The sequence below is a fragment of the Garra rufa genome, chromosome 20 (genome assembly GCF_049309525.1).
Source record: "Garra rufa chromosome 20, GarRuf1.0, whole genome shotgun sequence".
NCBI lineage: Eukaryota > Metazoa > Chordata > Actinopteri > Cypriniformes > Cyprinidae > Garra > Garra rufa.
Genome location: NC_133380.1, coordinates 23413331 through 23430308, shown reverse-complemented (window position 1 = coordinate 23430308; position 16978 = coordinate 23413331). Strand labels below are relative to the sequence as shown.

Genomic DNA, 16978 nt, shown 5'->3' with positions numbered 1-16978 from the left:
ATTTCAAAACGGTAAAACTCAACTTATTAACTCGGGGGGGAGTCGGAGAATGAGCCTATTTCCAAAAAAAGTGGAGTGTTCCTTTAAGACTGCCATCTACCACGCTAATGTCTACACTAATGCTTCTCACATTTGTCATCTACAACGCAAGATGTTTAAGTTTATGCTTTCTATATATTTTTTCTAACCTCAGTATAACCTTTTTAGTTTAGTTTTAGTGTTAATCCAAACATCTTCAAAGTGCCACTTCAGCAAATGGTATAAACATTATTTAAACACCGTAAACTGTCGCCAATAACTGTTTATTTAAACTCTGAGGGTTTTTAAGTGCCTCATAAACTTGAAAAAGTGTAAAAGTATTTGCATTCCTCAGACTAACAGCTCTATCGTACAGTCATACAGAAGAGAGATACAAAAGCCACGTACAATTCAAATATGACGGCCCAGTCAGGAAGAAAGAGGAGGTGGGTCAGTCCGGCTCCATGCATCCCAATGAAGATATCAGAGTTGTGTGTGACGCGGATTTGTTCCAGAAACGGCATCTCTCTACGAATACACATAAGCACCAAACTCAGCCATCGAGAAATCGATACATTTAAAACCGACATAAACTGAATCACTCACTTGTATTTGTAATCCACCAGCTTGACCTCAAATAAAGGCACAGTCTTCAGGGCATTTATAAGCTGCACACACACACACACACACACACACACACACACAGCGGGGATTCAGAGGGTGATTAACGAGACCTCACACTCATGTGGACAGAGGCCAAGTAAATCGAGGCTTTTTACCAAGCAGGGGTCTCCAGCAAATAAGAGTTTAAATGGGCAGTTAAGGAAGCAAAGTGATAAATCAATGATGAGCAAAGAGAGAGAGCGAGGACTCACCTCCTGCTGGTTTATTATCCTACGGTACTCAGTGCTTCTTGCCAAAAGAGTGACACGGACTTGGCCCTCCTGACAGAGCAGAAGGACATTGCAGATTTCATTCATATTTCAACACACATTTGTATCTTGATATGAATGTACAGGCTGTATATATTTTGAAATATCTATAATCCAGTTAAAAATAAAAATTCAGATTGTATTGATTAAACCTTTATTTAGGTGGGAAAAGAGAAAGCAAATGGACATAATATATGGACCTTATTGACGAGCAAAAAGACAATGTGAAAGATAAATTGTCCAACAGCGCCATCTAGTGGCAAATGGTATATCTGTGGCTAAATCTATGCTTATAATATAATATAATATAATTAATATAATATAATATAATATAATAACGTTTTTAGATTAATGTAATAATTAAAATTAATATTTAAAATAGAATAATAAATAATATAATATATAGTATATACCATATAACTAAACTATAATATATATATATATATATATATATATGACATAAGTATTTAAAAGTTTAATAAATAACATAATATATAATGTAATAATTATTTACATTTATAAGAAATACAATTAGTCTAATATAAATAATGCACAATTTTATTTTTTATTTATTTAAAGATATAAATAAAAATAAATAATATAATATAATAAAATTTTATAAAAAAAATTAAATTAATCTAATATAAAATACATTAATCTAGTTTTTTTAAATAACTCAATAGTACACAATATATAACTAAACTATATTATACATATAACTAGTAATTATTATTGTAAATCCACCTACTTTAAAATCTAGGCAAAGACTTATGAATATATGCTTATAAAAATGTATTATAATATAATACAATATAATATAAATGATTGAAAAGTGTAATAATTACAATATTTAAAATGGAATAATACATAATAGAATATATAATGTGATTATTTAAATTCATAAGTAATACAATTAGTATACTATAAATAATGCAAAAATATATTTAATCATTATTTATTTAGAAGTATACGAGTTAAAATCAATTTAATATTTAAATAAAAAATAAATAATATAAAATAAACTTATAATTAAATAATTATTTATTTAAATTGATAAGACAAAATTAATTAAATATATAATATATTAATCTAATTTTTAAAATAACTAAAAATAATTATTTATATTTATAAGAAATACAATTAATCTAATATTAATAATGAACAATTATAATTTAATTATTATTTATTTTAAAGTATGCTTAAATCAATTTAATATTTAAATAAAAAGTAAATACTATAACAAAATTGTAATTTAATAATTATTTATTTAAATTGATAAGACTAAATGAATGTAATATAAAATAAATTAATCTTAACTAAACTGTAATATATATGACTAATAATTATTATTGCAAAATCTCAAAAAATCTGTTGCAAAAATGGTACGAATCTATGCTAATAAAATAATAATATAATATAAAATATATATATTATATATATATATATATATATAATATAACAACATAGCATAACATAATATAATTTAAAAAAATCAAAGTGTAATAATTAACTTTAATATTAAAAATGGAATAAAAAAATATAATATATAGTACATAATATAAAACTAAACTATAATATACATATGACTTATAATTATTATTGTAAATCCACCTACTCAAAAGTTTGTCAAATCTGTGCTTATGAAATTATAATATAATATAATATAATATAATATAATATAATATAATATAATATAATATAATATAATATAATATAATGATAAAATATTTCAAAGTGCAATATTTTAAAATTAATATTTAAAATGGAATAATAAATAATATTATATTATAATTTAATTCATATTTATTTAAAAGTATAAGAGTTCAAATCAATTTTATATTTAAATAAAAAATAAATAATATAACATGAAATTATAATTTAATAATTATTTATTTAAATTGATAAGGCTAAATGAATCTAATATAAAATAAATAAATCTAATTTTTTAAATAAAGTAAATAATATAAGTTTAATTAATAATTATTAGTAATAATAATACATTTTGATTTAATAATTCTTTATTTAAAATGATATTTTTTTATATACGTTGAAAAATTATAAAATATAACTATAATGTTGTGTGTTGTGTGATCTATGTGTTTGTTTATGTCGAGAAGACCAGATAAGTGAGTTTATGAGCATGACAATTTCCAGTTAATATAGAGTATAAATTGTGCAATATATTTTATAACAATATATTTTAGTATTTTCATTCAGTATGACACTTTTTCTATGCTACTGTACTATGAGAACACAGGGATCCAGTTCTGATCTGTATTTGTACATTCATGTGTGTGGATTCAAGCATGTTTACCTTCGGTCCATCTTGTGGGACACCAAGTCGATAAAGGACATGCTGGGAAAATGCCTTGAACAGCCCCTCACTGTGGCAGTCAGAGATCTATCAAATTACACACACACAAATCTGCCAGTTAAATCTTTTCTATATGTCATTTGCACAGAGGGCAGAGGCACACAATCATTAATATAAGGATGATTTGAGCGACAGCACCAGATGAGTTCAGTCTCACACAAGGCAAATATTCTATATCACACATACGGCATCCGCCGGCATCACACAGAGACGCATTAACACAGACAGATGAGAGCAGATGAACATGATGAGATGAACAAATGCTAAATGGGGAAACTAGAAACAGTTGAGAGCAACTGAGGCATAGGATACATACAAGAGGGGTATTGTAGAAAAGGCCGTATCGCATTCTAGGAAGGAGTGAGAAAAACGCGTCTCTGAAACACACCTGTGAACAACACACTTTTAAATAAGCACAAAAACACTCAGATGCTAAAAAAGCAATGTTAAGTGATACAGAGTAAATGTACTTTACCCTTTTGGAGTCAAAGTTTTTAAGGTGAATGATGTCAGAATCGGTAAAAGCCCGCCACATTTCACTAAACAGGTCTCCATATCCATAGACACTCTACAAGATAAAACAACAAAATAAATTAATCATTTATTATATAATTTAGTTTGAGTGGAAGCAGAAACACGCTGTTTTCATGCATGCCTCTTTAAATGCAAATGAGCTGTTGCTCCCCGCCCCCTTTTCCAGAACAAGGCTGTGCCTTCACAGCTCATACCTTGGATACTCTGACAAAAAACCTGTTTGGTTTTGATTATCATGTCTATCGCGCTGAAATTATGCATTTTAAACCATATTAGTTTAACTTCTAAGTGGCTCACACGGCATGTGAGTTAGGGCTGTGCAATTAATTGAAATTTGGTTTCGACTTCTGCTACAAACAATCATGAAAATACAGTAATTGAGATGAAACGATTAATGCGCCCCAGTCCGCCCCATACCATACCAAAATGAGGCGCTTGGTGATTATTCATGTAAACCCTTGTCAGTTTTGTCTTAAATGACCATTGACAGCTGATAATGAAAATACATGTGCAACGGTATATTGGATCCATGTTGTACTTAAAGCGGCTACAAATGTTCCTTCTGCCGTCTCTGTGCTTAATATTAATAAAACATAAAAACACAAAGAGGAAAATCACTTACTGCTCTTGAATGAAGGACTTTGGTAGTTTTAAGTAAGGGATAATGTACAGGCAGCCGGTAGTTATCGCAGAAATAAGCCCCGACCAGTGTGATCAGGACGCGAAGCGGAGGGTCTTGTATCACACTGAAGGGGCTTATTTCGCGATAACTACCGGCTGCCTGTACATTATCCCGCTTATTACACGGCTACTTGCCACATAAGGAAAAAAACTGGACATGAATATGAATTTGAAACCTTTTATTGGCATATTTGTTTTAAATTAACATTTTTATCCTTCCGCGAAACAATATAGTACCACGTGACTAACATTCAAACTATGTACGTTAGTAAGACAATTTAAATAGATTAATGTCGAAATTTTCCATTGTTAATTGTGGTTGTCCAGTGTTTGTCACAAGATGGCGCCAAACGGTAATCTTTGTTGGCACGGAGGGATTTTAAACATACAAGTAGTACCGGCTATGCGTTATTACTTTGGAGCAGTGATTATTTGAAAAGAACGAACCTGCAAATGTCTCAACTGACCAATCAGAATCAAGCATTCCAAAGAGCCGTGTAATAATAAGAAACAAATCATGTTTAACTATTACAGTGAAGACACTTTTTTTTTACATTCAAATAATTACATTTAATTTCTGTAGTACTGTTAGACTACTTTAGACTTGCATTAAAAAAGCATTTTTATTTTTATTTTAAAAAGCACTGTTTTTTGTGTATATTTTTTCTGCTGTATTGCTATCTTTAAATTAATCACTAATATAAAGTTTTGGACCCTGTCATAGTCGTTTTAAATAATCGCCAAAATCGAGGAGCCCTAATGTGAGTACTAAACTAAACTCTCTTTCATGTCTTATTGCGCTTAAATCAAATACACACAAGTTTATGTTAAAAACACTGTCTGTGAAGGTAAACAGCTGGGAAAGAAATTGCATGTTTACATTAGATAGTGTGGCAGGAGTGTAATATACAGTAAATACATCAATAAATCCACTGCTCTCTTTCTACTCTGAGGCTGGGACTCTAAATAGTGTTCTGTGCTCGTCTGTGCAGCCAACGACAGAACAGTTAGCATGCTTTGCTCAAAGTTTGACATGGCGTTAGAACTGGTAAAGTTGTCGCTTGCGAAAACAAAATGGCGGCGCCATGGGTGGAAAGTGCAGATTAAGGGGCGGTAATATTATAAGAAGATCACCTTCCTGCATCACGGGGGGAGCGAAATCTAACGCATGTTGCAGAAAAAGGCTTACCAAACCAAAGTTACTGGGTTGTCCTTTTTCACATTTTCTGGGTTGGTAGATGCACTGGGAACCCAATTATAGCACTTAAACATGGAAAATTCAGATTGACATGATATGTCACCTTCCTGTCAACATATGTCACCACAGTATTGCTTTACACTGTTTTTAAAGGGTTAGTTCACCCAAAAATGAAAATTCTGTCATTAATTACTCACCCTCAAGTTGTTCCAAACCCGTAAGACCTTCGTTTATCTTCGGAACAAAAATTAAGATATTTTTAATGAAATCTGAGAGGTCTCCGACTCTCCCATAGACAGCAAGGGTACTACCACATTCAAGGCCCAGAAAGGTACCAAGAACATCAACAAAATAGTCCATGTGACAACAGTGGTTCAATCGTAATTTTATAAAGCTACGCGAATACTTTTTGTGTGCAAAGAAAACAAAAATAACGACTTTATTCAACAATTCTTCTCTGCATTAATCTGCTGACGCAGAGGAGAAAAATTGTTGAATAAAGTCATTATTTTTGTTTTGTTTTTTGTACACAAAAAGTATTCTCGTAGCTTTATAAAATTACGATTGAACCACTGTTGTCACATGGACTACTTTGTTGATGTTCTTGGTACCTTTCTGGGCCTTGAACGTTCAGTTGCGTTGCTGTCTATGGCTCAGAAAGCCCTCGGATTTCATCAAAAATATCTTAATTTGTGTTCCGAAGATGAAAGAAGGTCTTACGGGTTTGAAACAACATGAGCCTGAGTAAATAATGACAGAATTTTCCTTTTTGGGTGAACTAACCCTTTAATTTTCAAGCAAGTATATAAATATAATAATATTATAAAGTGGATTTTATTTGGCAGTCTTATTTACATTGTTTCATACTAAAAAAGGTCTCTCTCTTTTTCCACACCCCTCCATTCTTCCTTCTCTTCCTCACCCTTGAAATACCAGCGTGCGAACAATAGGCAGGATAAGGTTTCCTTGTAAGTCACTTTATTTTCAGCCCACTGTTTCCTTTTTATCTTTTATCTCTTTTAGGAACTGCACACCTCCTGAGACTGCGGCAGTCGGCTTGAACAACAAAACTTCTATTACAGTGTTTTCTAATCCTGACATGTGAGAAACATCTGTTTGGAAGAAATGTTCTCCAAGCACTCGTGGTTGATTTACTGGAGGACATATGTGACCCTGGATCACAAAACCAGTCCTAAGTAGCACGGGTAAATTTGTAGCAATAGCCAATAATACATTGTATGGGTCAAAATCAATAGGATATTCAGTAAAGATGTTCAATGAAGATATTTTGTACATTTGTAAAAAATTTTACCGTAAATATATCAAAACTTAATTTTTGATTAGTAACATGCATTGACAATTTAAAGGCGATTTTCTCAATATTTTGTTTTTTTTTTCACCCTCAGATTCCAGTTTTTCAAATAGTTGTACAGTATCTCGGCCAAAAATTGTTCTATCCTAACAAACCATACAGCTTATTTAGCTTATTTAGATTTACATCAGGTCAATTTTGACTGGTTTTGTGGCCCAGGGTCACATATTAGAAGCAAACAAAGTTTTTGTGTTTAAAGGAAACGATACTTACTGTGTCCCACATGACTATGTTTATGTCACGGCTGAAGGAATTGTTGAGGTGTTGAGAGATGTAGAGGTTGACAAAGTCACAGAAATGATGGTACATGTTCACTCCTGGAAAAGACAGGTGAAACACGTTTTCATGAAGACTAAACAAGAAACTCTGAACTCAAAACAAAAAAATTCCACTAAAATATGACCTGCATCCAGCTTCATGAAGACGGTTGGTCTGTCGATTATAACATCACAATGGCCATCATCCAGGGGGTGGAAGTCAAGCTCTGAGTATGTCTGCAGTTCAGCAAACCTGAGAGAGGAAAGCAAGACGATTTCTTGTCACATACATAAAACTCTGTTTTTATACCTTAAAACTTAAATAACTACGTTGAAAAGCAGGATAGTTTATTTATGATAGTTAATGATCGTTATCATTTACTCACTTTAAAACATATTAAATCGATTTAAAAGGGTCTTAACTTGAGGTGAGTTAATAATGACAAAAATTATATTTTGAGGTGAGTATCAAGAAATATTAGCACATATACACTGCTGTTCAAAAGTTTGGGATCAGTAAGATTTTTAATGTTTTTTTTTTAAGAATTCTTTTATGCTCATCTATTTATTTGTTCAAAAATACAAGTCTGTGCTATCATTATTTATCAATTTAACACGTTCTTGCTGAATATTCATTTTTTTCAAACAAACAAAGAAAGAAAAAAAACACTGACCGCAAATTTTTAACGGCAGTGTATATTGTTATCAAAGATTTCTATTTTGAATAAATGCTGCTCTTTTTAAAAAAAAGTATCACAGGTTCCAAAGAAATATTAAGCAGCACAACTATTTCCAGCATTGATAATAAATCAGCATACAAGAATGATTTCTGAAGAATCTGTGACACTGAAGACTGGAGTAATGATGCTGAAAATTCAGTTTTGCATCACAGGAATAAATTCTAATATAATATAATATAATATAATATAATATAATATAATATAATATAATATAATATTAAAATAGAAAACCACTATTTTAAATTGATTGCAATAATATTTCACAATATTACAGTTTTTTCTGTATTTTAATCAAATAAATACAGCCTTGATGAGCAGAAAACACATTAAAAAAAACGTTAAAAAATTGCACCTGAAACATTTGAACGGCAGTGTACATTGTTCAAATGTTTGAGGACGGTACATTTTTTTGTTTTTAAAAGAAGTCTCTTTTGCTCACCAAGCCTGCATTTTATTTGCTCAAAAATACAGCAAAATTGTGAATATTATTACAATTTATAATAATTGTAACTTATATTATTTTTGTAACATGTATAACTTAGATTTAAATATATTCCTGTGATGCAAAGGTGAATTTTCAACATCATTCCTTCAGTTTTCAGTGATCCTTCAGAAATCATGCTTATACGCTGAAAATTTCTTCTTATTATTAATGTTGAAAAAAGTCGTGCTGCTTAAAATTTTTGTGGGAACCATGATACAAATTTTAAGGATTTTTTGATGAATAGAACGCTTGAAAGAACAGCAAAGAAATGTAAGAAATTCAATGCATCCTTGCTAAACAAAAGTAAAAATCGTACTGACCCTGATTTTTAAATTTTGTATTAAAATTGTATTAATTGACCTCAATTTTTAAATAGTTTTTTTTAATATAAAAATGTTATAATTATAAAATAATTATAATATATATTTTATAGTCACTTTAAGCAATTTAATGCATCTTGCAGAATTAAAATACTAAAAATATTAACACAAAAACATCCACTTTTTTATTTGGACATGAGTTATTTACCAAGACTGCAGAGGACTCTTGTGCATTCCTTCCGCAGCCAGTGCTTTACTATTAAGGCTGCAGTGCCCACCGATCTCACCCTGTTCCAGGAAATCCTCTTTATACCTGCAGTGACATAGAGGAAGAGACATTGAGAGAACGAAAGAAAGACAGCTCATTTAGACAGGATGTTCTCACAGTTTTGCCAAACCGAAAACAACAAGTTCTGCATTTTCCTTGACCTCCAACAACCCTAGAGGGGGTCACTAACCTCTCATGACCTCTGCGGGGACTCCTTAGGTCCAGGTACAGGTTTATGGCTCTGCAGAACCGCATATGACTGGTGCACTTCAACGAGGAATCACCCTTAAAAAATGTTTTAAACTTGTATTTGCATGTATGTTCCCAGTATTGTTTAGACATGTTGAAGCAGTAAAATTTAAAACAGCCCTTGTGTCTTGAGCTCAGTGCTCATTGGTTCAAAGCTCTGGAGGTGGGTCAAAAACTTCAGCTTTATCATGGTAAAAAACAGAGCAAATGAGGTGAACAAAGAGCACTGGGGAAGACGATGTAGAATAAGATACTCACAGGACTTGATGGTTTGCACAAGGTCTGCATCTCACTGAGACGCTCCCTCACGTAACCAAAATCTGCCTGCTTCCAGAACAGCTCCTGAGCAGCCTGAATAGAGTTTGCCCTAAAGAAACAAGACAAACAGTACTACAATTTGGAGTAGCAAAAGACATTCAAGTCATCTCTGAATTGAAAGTGAAGTCCTAAGATAAACTTTGTTATCAGTCCTCGAAGCGCTTGAGAGATAGAGTGGAAGAATAGGCTGTGCTCAAATGTTCAAAATTGTGTTAGCTTGTATAAGCGGCAGACAACATAAAAGTTTAGGGAACTATAGTTAAAGCTTCAAACAGTGGCAGCAGTAAAATACCTCCTCTGAAAAAAAAACATACATATAAACATAACTGGGTAAACACTTCACAATAAAGTTTTGAACAAAAGTATTAAAAAACTGTTTTCTAGGACTGGGTTGACACAAGCTTGCATTTCGAATTTCCAATTCGATTTGACTGAGTATTGATTATTTTGTATATATATCAGTACATGCCAAATTTTCTCAAGGAAAAAATCTCATGCTGTAAAATAGACATTAGAGTCAGTTGGTACTACATTACTATAATATCGAAGGTTAAAATTAACTGATTTGTATAGAAATGCTTAAATTACACTCAATGAAGGTTTTATAATAATAAAGTTACAATTAAATAATTATTACTATTCCAATTCGTTTTTAAAATATAAATATTTAAATGGTGGCTGTCATAAAAACTTGACAGATTTCTTCAAAATATAATAAATATGTTATATGGTGCATAAATGTATATCTCTCTAGAATTCTAGCTAAATAACGACTTTATGGTCACAAAATATATTAGTTTTTTTCTGAGGTAAATGTGACGTTACTTGACATATTGTTTACGAGCTGTTATATTGACATCTTACCGCGGTTGAAACACTGATTGAGTGATCGCATGAGACAAAATATGGATTTCGGTAAGTTGTACTCTTTTTTTTTTTTAACAAACCTTTGGATTTTCATTCATGTTTATTTTGTGCTATAACTGGTATTGAAGCGGAAGAAATGATCAAATTACCCGCCGCTTATATTGATCTGAGGCACTACAGCGACCTCTCAACCCACAAATGCCAAAACAGCATTTATCATTTGAATATTGTAATAAAATGGACAGAAATTGAACTCTGAGATATCAAAAGTAACAAAGAACAAAGCTTACTGCGATTTGCTGGATGGGAAGCGTGCTACAATGTTCATTCATTAACTGAAAACAGGCTACACTAATCGATTCCTGGGATTTAGGAATCAACATTGCTTCGTTAAAAAAGGGAAACGATTAAAATCGAGAAATTAATATTTTTACCCAGACCTACTGTTTTCAACATTGATAATAAGAAGAAATGTTGAGCACCAAATTAGCATATTAAAATCATTTCTGAAAGATCATGTGACACTAAAGAAGGTCATGTGACACTAAAGATGCTACTGAAAATTCAGCTTTGCCATCACAGGATTACATTACATATTTAAATATATTAGAAAAAAAAAACTGTTATTTTAAAAATATTATTAAAATATTTCACTGTATTTTTAATTAAAAAATGCAGCTTTTATAAGCATAATAGATTTTTTTTAATCGTACCAACTCCAAACTTTTGAGCAATGGTGTATATCTGCAAATATTGCCTGATACTCACGCCAAATTATAATTTCTGCCATTGTTTATAAACTTTAAGTGATTACAACTGTTTGTCATCCACAAAAGAAGATATTCTGTAAAATATTAATGCTGCACTTTTCCATATAATAAAAATTGACAGTGATTATTGGCAACCAACTTCGAAAAGTGCTTTGAGGGTGAGTAAATGATGACAGTTTGTTTTTTACCACCCTACATATACAGTTGAAGTCAAAAGTTTACATACAACTTACAGAATCGGCAAAATGTTAATTATTTGACCAAAATAAGAGGGATGATACAAAATGCATGTTATTTTTTATTTAGTACTGACCTGAATAAGATATTTCACATAAAAGACGTTTACATATAGTCCACAAGAGTTGAATTTACAACTGAGGGAAACACAACGCTTTAAAACCCAGGGATGTAAACTTTTGAACAGAATAAAGATACATTTTTCTTAATTTGCCAAAATATCATTTTTTTTTTCATTTAGTACTGCCCTTCAGAAGCTACAGAAGATACTCACATGTTTCCCAGAAGACAAAATAAGTTCAATTTACCCTGACCTTCAAGTTCAAGAAGTTTTTACCCCCTGGCTCTTAATGCATAATTGTTCCTTCTGAAGCATCAGTGAGTGTTTGAACCTTCTGTAATAGTTGCATATGAGTCCTTCAGTTGTTCTCAGTGTGAAAAGATGAATCTCAAAATCATACAGTCATTGTTGGAAAGGGTTCAAATACACAAAAATACTAAAAAACCAAAGAATTTGTGGGACCTGAAGGATTTTTCTAAAGAACAGCAGGCAGTTAAACTGTTCAGGACAAACAAAATATCACAGGGTCTTTTTATAAATTCAACTATTATTTTCTATTGTGGACTATATGTAAACATCTTTTATGTTAAATATCTTATTCAGGTTAGTGCTAAATAAAAATAACATGCATTTTGTATCATCCCTCTTATTTTGGTAAAATAATTAACATTTTGGAGATTCTGCAAGGTGTATTTAAACTTTTGACTTCAACTGTACATATAACGTGAACTAGAGAATAACATTTTATTTATAATGAGATTTTCCCCCCATTTCCCATTGTTTTACTTTACAATTTTTAATTTAAATCTAAAAAAGTTTTTGAATGAAGATCAGAAGGATAAATGTTTCAGATTTATTTTCACAGCCACCTTTACTCATATTTACAAAGGGTGCCAATATTAGTGGAGGGCACTGTATATACATACTTATAGAAAGAACATGGGAAATTAGACAGTGAAGTAAACACAAAGAAAGTATAAAAATATAAATTGCACATATTTAACGTCTTCAAATAGGTCATCAAAGAAAGACGTACCATCCCGAGTCAAGACTGGTGCAGACAGGATAGCTAAACCTGTGCTCAGGGGCGCAGCTCTTTTCATAGCCCCAGCAGGCCTTCTTGAGCAGCAGAGCATCCTGCCAGCCAACAGAGACACACAAAACTAAGAGAACATCACGTTTGTTATCATCTACAGCATATGCACAATACTAAATGTTAGTAATAAAGCAATAGAGGTCAAAAACACAGCCTCCCTGTCTGAAAACCATTATAGTTGATGTATGACAATATCCTTGGAAAATATCTCATTCATTTTTAAACCAACTTCAGCAGACATTCCATCAGAAACAAGAGAAATAGCTTACTTTAAAAGGGCAAAGCAGGTCCTCCTTGCAAAGTTTGGCTAGTCCTTTGTTGTTGTGTAAAAAGAAAGGAATATGCTGCTGAGGCAGTGCCAGGCCGCTGTAGTCCAGCTGTGGCGTGTGGCTGCTGTCCTGCCCGCTGTCTGTGGCGGAGATGGTTTTATAAGTGCAGAGCAGGCACAGAGCTACCAGCAGCAGCATAGTCCCTCAAGCCACATGGAAGGAACCACACTGGCTCTCAGCACCTACAATCATTTATGAGAAAGACAGAGAGAAAGAGAGACGGCAAGACAGAGAGAGCACAAGAGTGTTTAGAGAAAGAAAACGAATGGTTTACAGGGGAGGACAAACACCAAAGCTCTGAAAGTAACCATAGTGTGGGAACCTGCAAATGAACGGATCTTGCTCCATGTGGAACTCCTACCACAGGAAATATTAGTGACCTTTTTCCTTCAATTGTTTAAGCAATAAGGCCAGGATTAAGGGAAATTAATAGAAAAACAAGTACACATTCTGCTCATAGCTGATGCACAAGGACCGTGGGAATTACAGCCATATGTGGGCCATTCTACAGAACTAGTCCAAAGTTAGAGTTGAGAATGTCTTTTTGTTGTATGTCTGCAAATTGTATAATATTTAAGGTACACATTTCTAGTAATTGTGCAGTTAATTCTCATATTGTACTTTCAGAAAAAAAAAATCTCACTACAGAAACTCAGTAATATATAGTTTATTAAGAAGGGTTATATTGACCTATTAAGATTTTGCTTACATCTACATTGTAAATATATTTTACTATTTTATTACCGTTTTTTCACAGGTAAATAAATAACAATTACATTTTTAATAGTATTTCAAGTGCGATTTATGAGATTTGTTGTATTTTGAATCCATTTTTTCTTTATAAAAGGCAAAATGTTGATCATACTGATTTCAAAGTTAAGGATTCATCATAACATCTTAGTTGATAATTCTGTATACTTTTATTTTTGAAAAAACATCTCATGTTTCGGTTGTGACATTAATGTTATGGTAGCGACCACATCATATTAAAACACTACCAAGAAAAAAAATTAACTGTACTAAAATTACCAAAACAATGATGACATTTTGGTCGTGACTGTTTCAGTAATGACAATTTTAGATACTTTTTTAACATAGCTCAAAAATGCTAATCAGCACAAATGGTTAGCTAGCACAGACCTAAACAGTTGTACACATATGATAACTAAATGTTACGGAAAAACTCCCCAAAAAGCGTGTTTAATTATAGACAAGTGGTGTTCAGTAGTGAAATTCTTTAAAGGGGTCATTGGATGCCCATTTTCCACAAGTTCATATGATTCTTTAGGGTCTTAATGAAAAGTCTATAATATACTTTGGTTAAAAATTCTCAATAGTAGTGTAAAAAAAACACCAAAACACCAAAAGCCAAATCAGCTCTGCTTCCAAAAATATCGACTAATTTTTTTGCATGGTCCCTTTAACTGCAAATGAGCTCTGCTCATCCCTCCCCTCTCTGATGTGGGATTACAAGCCGTAATGTTTACTTTAGCCACATTTAGCCACATTTATTGACGAAACTTGCCAACAAGCACATTATTAAGAAAGGCCATTTGCAAAGATGCATAAAAAACCCTTAGACTCACTTCTGCTGTGGGGGAAGCTGCATCACGAATGATTCACAGGAACATAGATGCAGATGTAGATCGGGATCGGCGCTTTCCTTTTAAAAACTAAAGTAACGTTATCCTCTGCCTCTTCAGCGGCTCAGATGTCGGGATTAAATGTTGACTGCTATGTTCATTATTACATCCAACAACAGAACACCTCAATCGCTCAATTAGAGTCTTCCCCTGCACCTGAGTCGACACAATGGCGATTGGAGTCGGACTGTTTCAGCTCGGTGAGGGCGGGTCTAATGTAAGACGCTCATGTCAATCAACTGTGTGTCGTCACACCGACAAGAAGCTGAGAATGACCTGATTTTAAAAAGGGGATATTACTTTTAAAGATTAAATTTTTTTTTTTTTATCATTGTAGGGTGGTTGTGTTCACAAACTGCCAACACACATTAATGTTCAAACAACATGTAAAAGTTAGTTTTGCATCCAATGACCCCTTTAAGTTACACACAGATTTTTCAGACTTTTGAACACATTTACCTTAAAATGATGGGAACTATCAAATCACCATGTAACTATGAGAGAGAGTGATTAATATTTCCTGATCATAAATGTAGAGGTGTAGTTAAAATCAGTCTCAGCCAATGGACTAAAACATACACTTTTTTCAGTAGTGACATGAAAATGTGAGACATTTTTGTAATAATTTACAAAAAAAAAATATATAGTATATATATATATATATATATATATATATTAGGAATGCACTGATGTATCAGCCACCGATATTTATCGTCTGCAAGATGTCTGTTAAAGATCTCTTAATCTAGAAAGCATCTGCTATGTACAAACGTCTGGCAGATGTCTGTAAGACGTCAGCATAATCTGCATAATTTATCCTTTTGATCTTTCATTAAAAGAATTCACAAAATTCTAACCTGTCATTGAAGTAAAACAATAGAACCTAGGGGTGAAATCTCATTATGAAATAAATGTTTTTCTCTAGTTCACGTTGGCCACTCTCATTGGCACCCAATTATAGCAACATCATTTTCCCAAGATAACAGTTCTGAGTTTTCTCCAACAATGTCTAATGAGTTTGGAGAACACCTGACCAGAGATCAGAGGCCATTCCTTCAAACAGAATCTCTCTAGATTCTCCAGAATCTCTCTCTTCCCAGCTTCATGCTGGTGCTTCTTCTCTTCAGTTTCTATACAGGGTTCAGGTCAGGGAACTGGGAAGGCCATGGTAGAAGCTTTATTCTGTGCTCAGTGACACAATTTTTGTTGATTTTGATGTTTGTTTTAGATCATCGTCCTGCTGGAAGATGCAACCACGGCAGATTTCTAACAGAGGCAGTCAGGTTTTGATTTTTTATCTGCTGGTATCTGATAGAATCCATGAAGCCGTGTATCTAAAAAAAGATGTCCAGGACCTCCGGCAGAAAAATAGGTCCACGACATTAAAGACCCAGCACAGCAGTATTTTTAACCGTGGGCATGGGGTACTTTTTTATCCCTGTCTGCACCAAAACCATCTGGAGGGTTAGCTGCCAAAAAGCTCATTTTTAGTTTCATCTGACCATAGAAGCCTGTCCTGTTTGAAGTTTTCAATCATGTCTGACAAGTGAATATGCTGGAGTTTGTTTTTGGATGAGCCAGGAGGATTTTTTCTTGAAACCCTCTGGAACAACATGTGGTAATGTAGAGGCTGTTTGATCATTTTATTTTAGGCTTTCTGACCCCAAGACTCAACAATTCTCTGAAATTTCCAACTGTGATCCTTGGAGAGTCTTTGGACACTCAACCTCTCTTTCTTATCATGCATTAGGATGATATAGACACATGTCCTCTTCTAGGCAGATTTGTGACATCTTTAGTTGATTGGAACTTCTTAATTATTGCCCTGATGGTGGGATTTTCAATGTTTTAGCTCTTTTCTTACAGCCATGTTCTATTTTGTGAAGCTCAACAAACTTGTTCTGCACATCAGAACTACATTCTTTGGTTTTACTTCTTGTGATGGATGATTAAAGGAATTTGGCTTTTGTGTTCCTCATATTTATAATCCTGTGGAACAGAAAGTCATGACTGGACAATTGTATACTCCTAGCCACCCTGGTGTGCTAAAAAAAATTTAATATTAATGGGAATATAATTTAGAGATATTTTACTTAGACAAATATTTAGGGGTGCCAATAATTGTGGCCAACGTGAACTAGAGAAAAACATTTCTTTCATAATGAGCTATCCCCCCATTTTCCATCATTTTACTTCAATGAAAGGTTAGAATTTTGTGAATTTTTCAAAT

General features: G+C 32.7%; 1 protein-coding gene across 1 annotated transcript; it reads right to left on the bottom strand.

Moving 5' to 3' along the window:
- Positions 1-383: 383 nt before the first annotated feature.
- LOC141293473 (EGF domain-specific O-linked N-acetylglucosamine transferase-like) lies at positions 384-13394 on the bottom strand. Its single transcript, XM_073825509.1, has 13 exons — positions 13046-13394; positions 12717-12817; positions 9686-9794; positions 9369-9463; positions 9119-9223; positions 7513-7619; positions 7323-7426; positions 3800-3892; positions 3641-3712; positions 3265-3351; positions 894-962; positions 625-686; positions 384-546 (listed from the first exon to the last, which is right to left on the bottom strand). Exons 1-13 carry the CDS (start codon positions 13241-13243, stop codon positions 384-386), a joined length of 1365 nt encoding a protein of 454 aa, XP_073681610.1. The 5' UTR covers positions 13244-13394.
- Positions 13395-16978: the final 3584 nt, after the last annotated feature.

What these genes read in the sequence shown, in the direction of transcription:
- LOC141293473 (XM_073825509.1), bottom strand. Translation starts at nt 13,243, where the DNA reads ATGCTGCTGCTGGTAGCTCTGTGCCTGCTCTGCACTTATAAAACCATC. An exon ending in AAAACTTTGACTCCAAAAGG is followed by an intron (nt 3,713 to 3,799) that starts GTAAAGTACATT and finishes TGTTGTTCACAG; the next exon opens with GTGTGTTTCAGAGACGCGTT. An exon ending in TCCCACAAGATGGACCGAAG is followed by an intron (nt 963 to 3,264) that starts GTAAACATGCTT and finishes CTGCTCTGTCAG; the next exon opens with GAGGGCCAAGTCCGTGTCAC.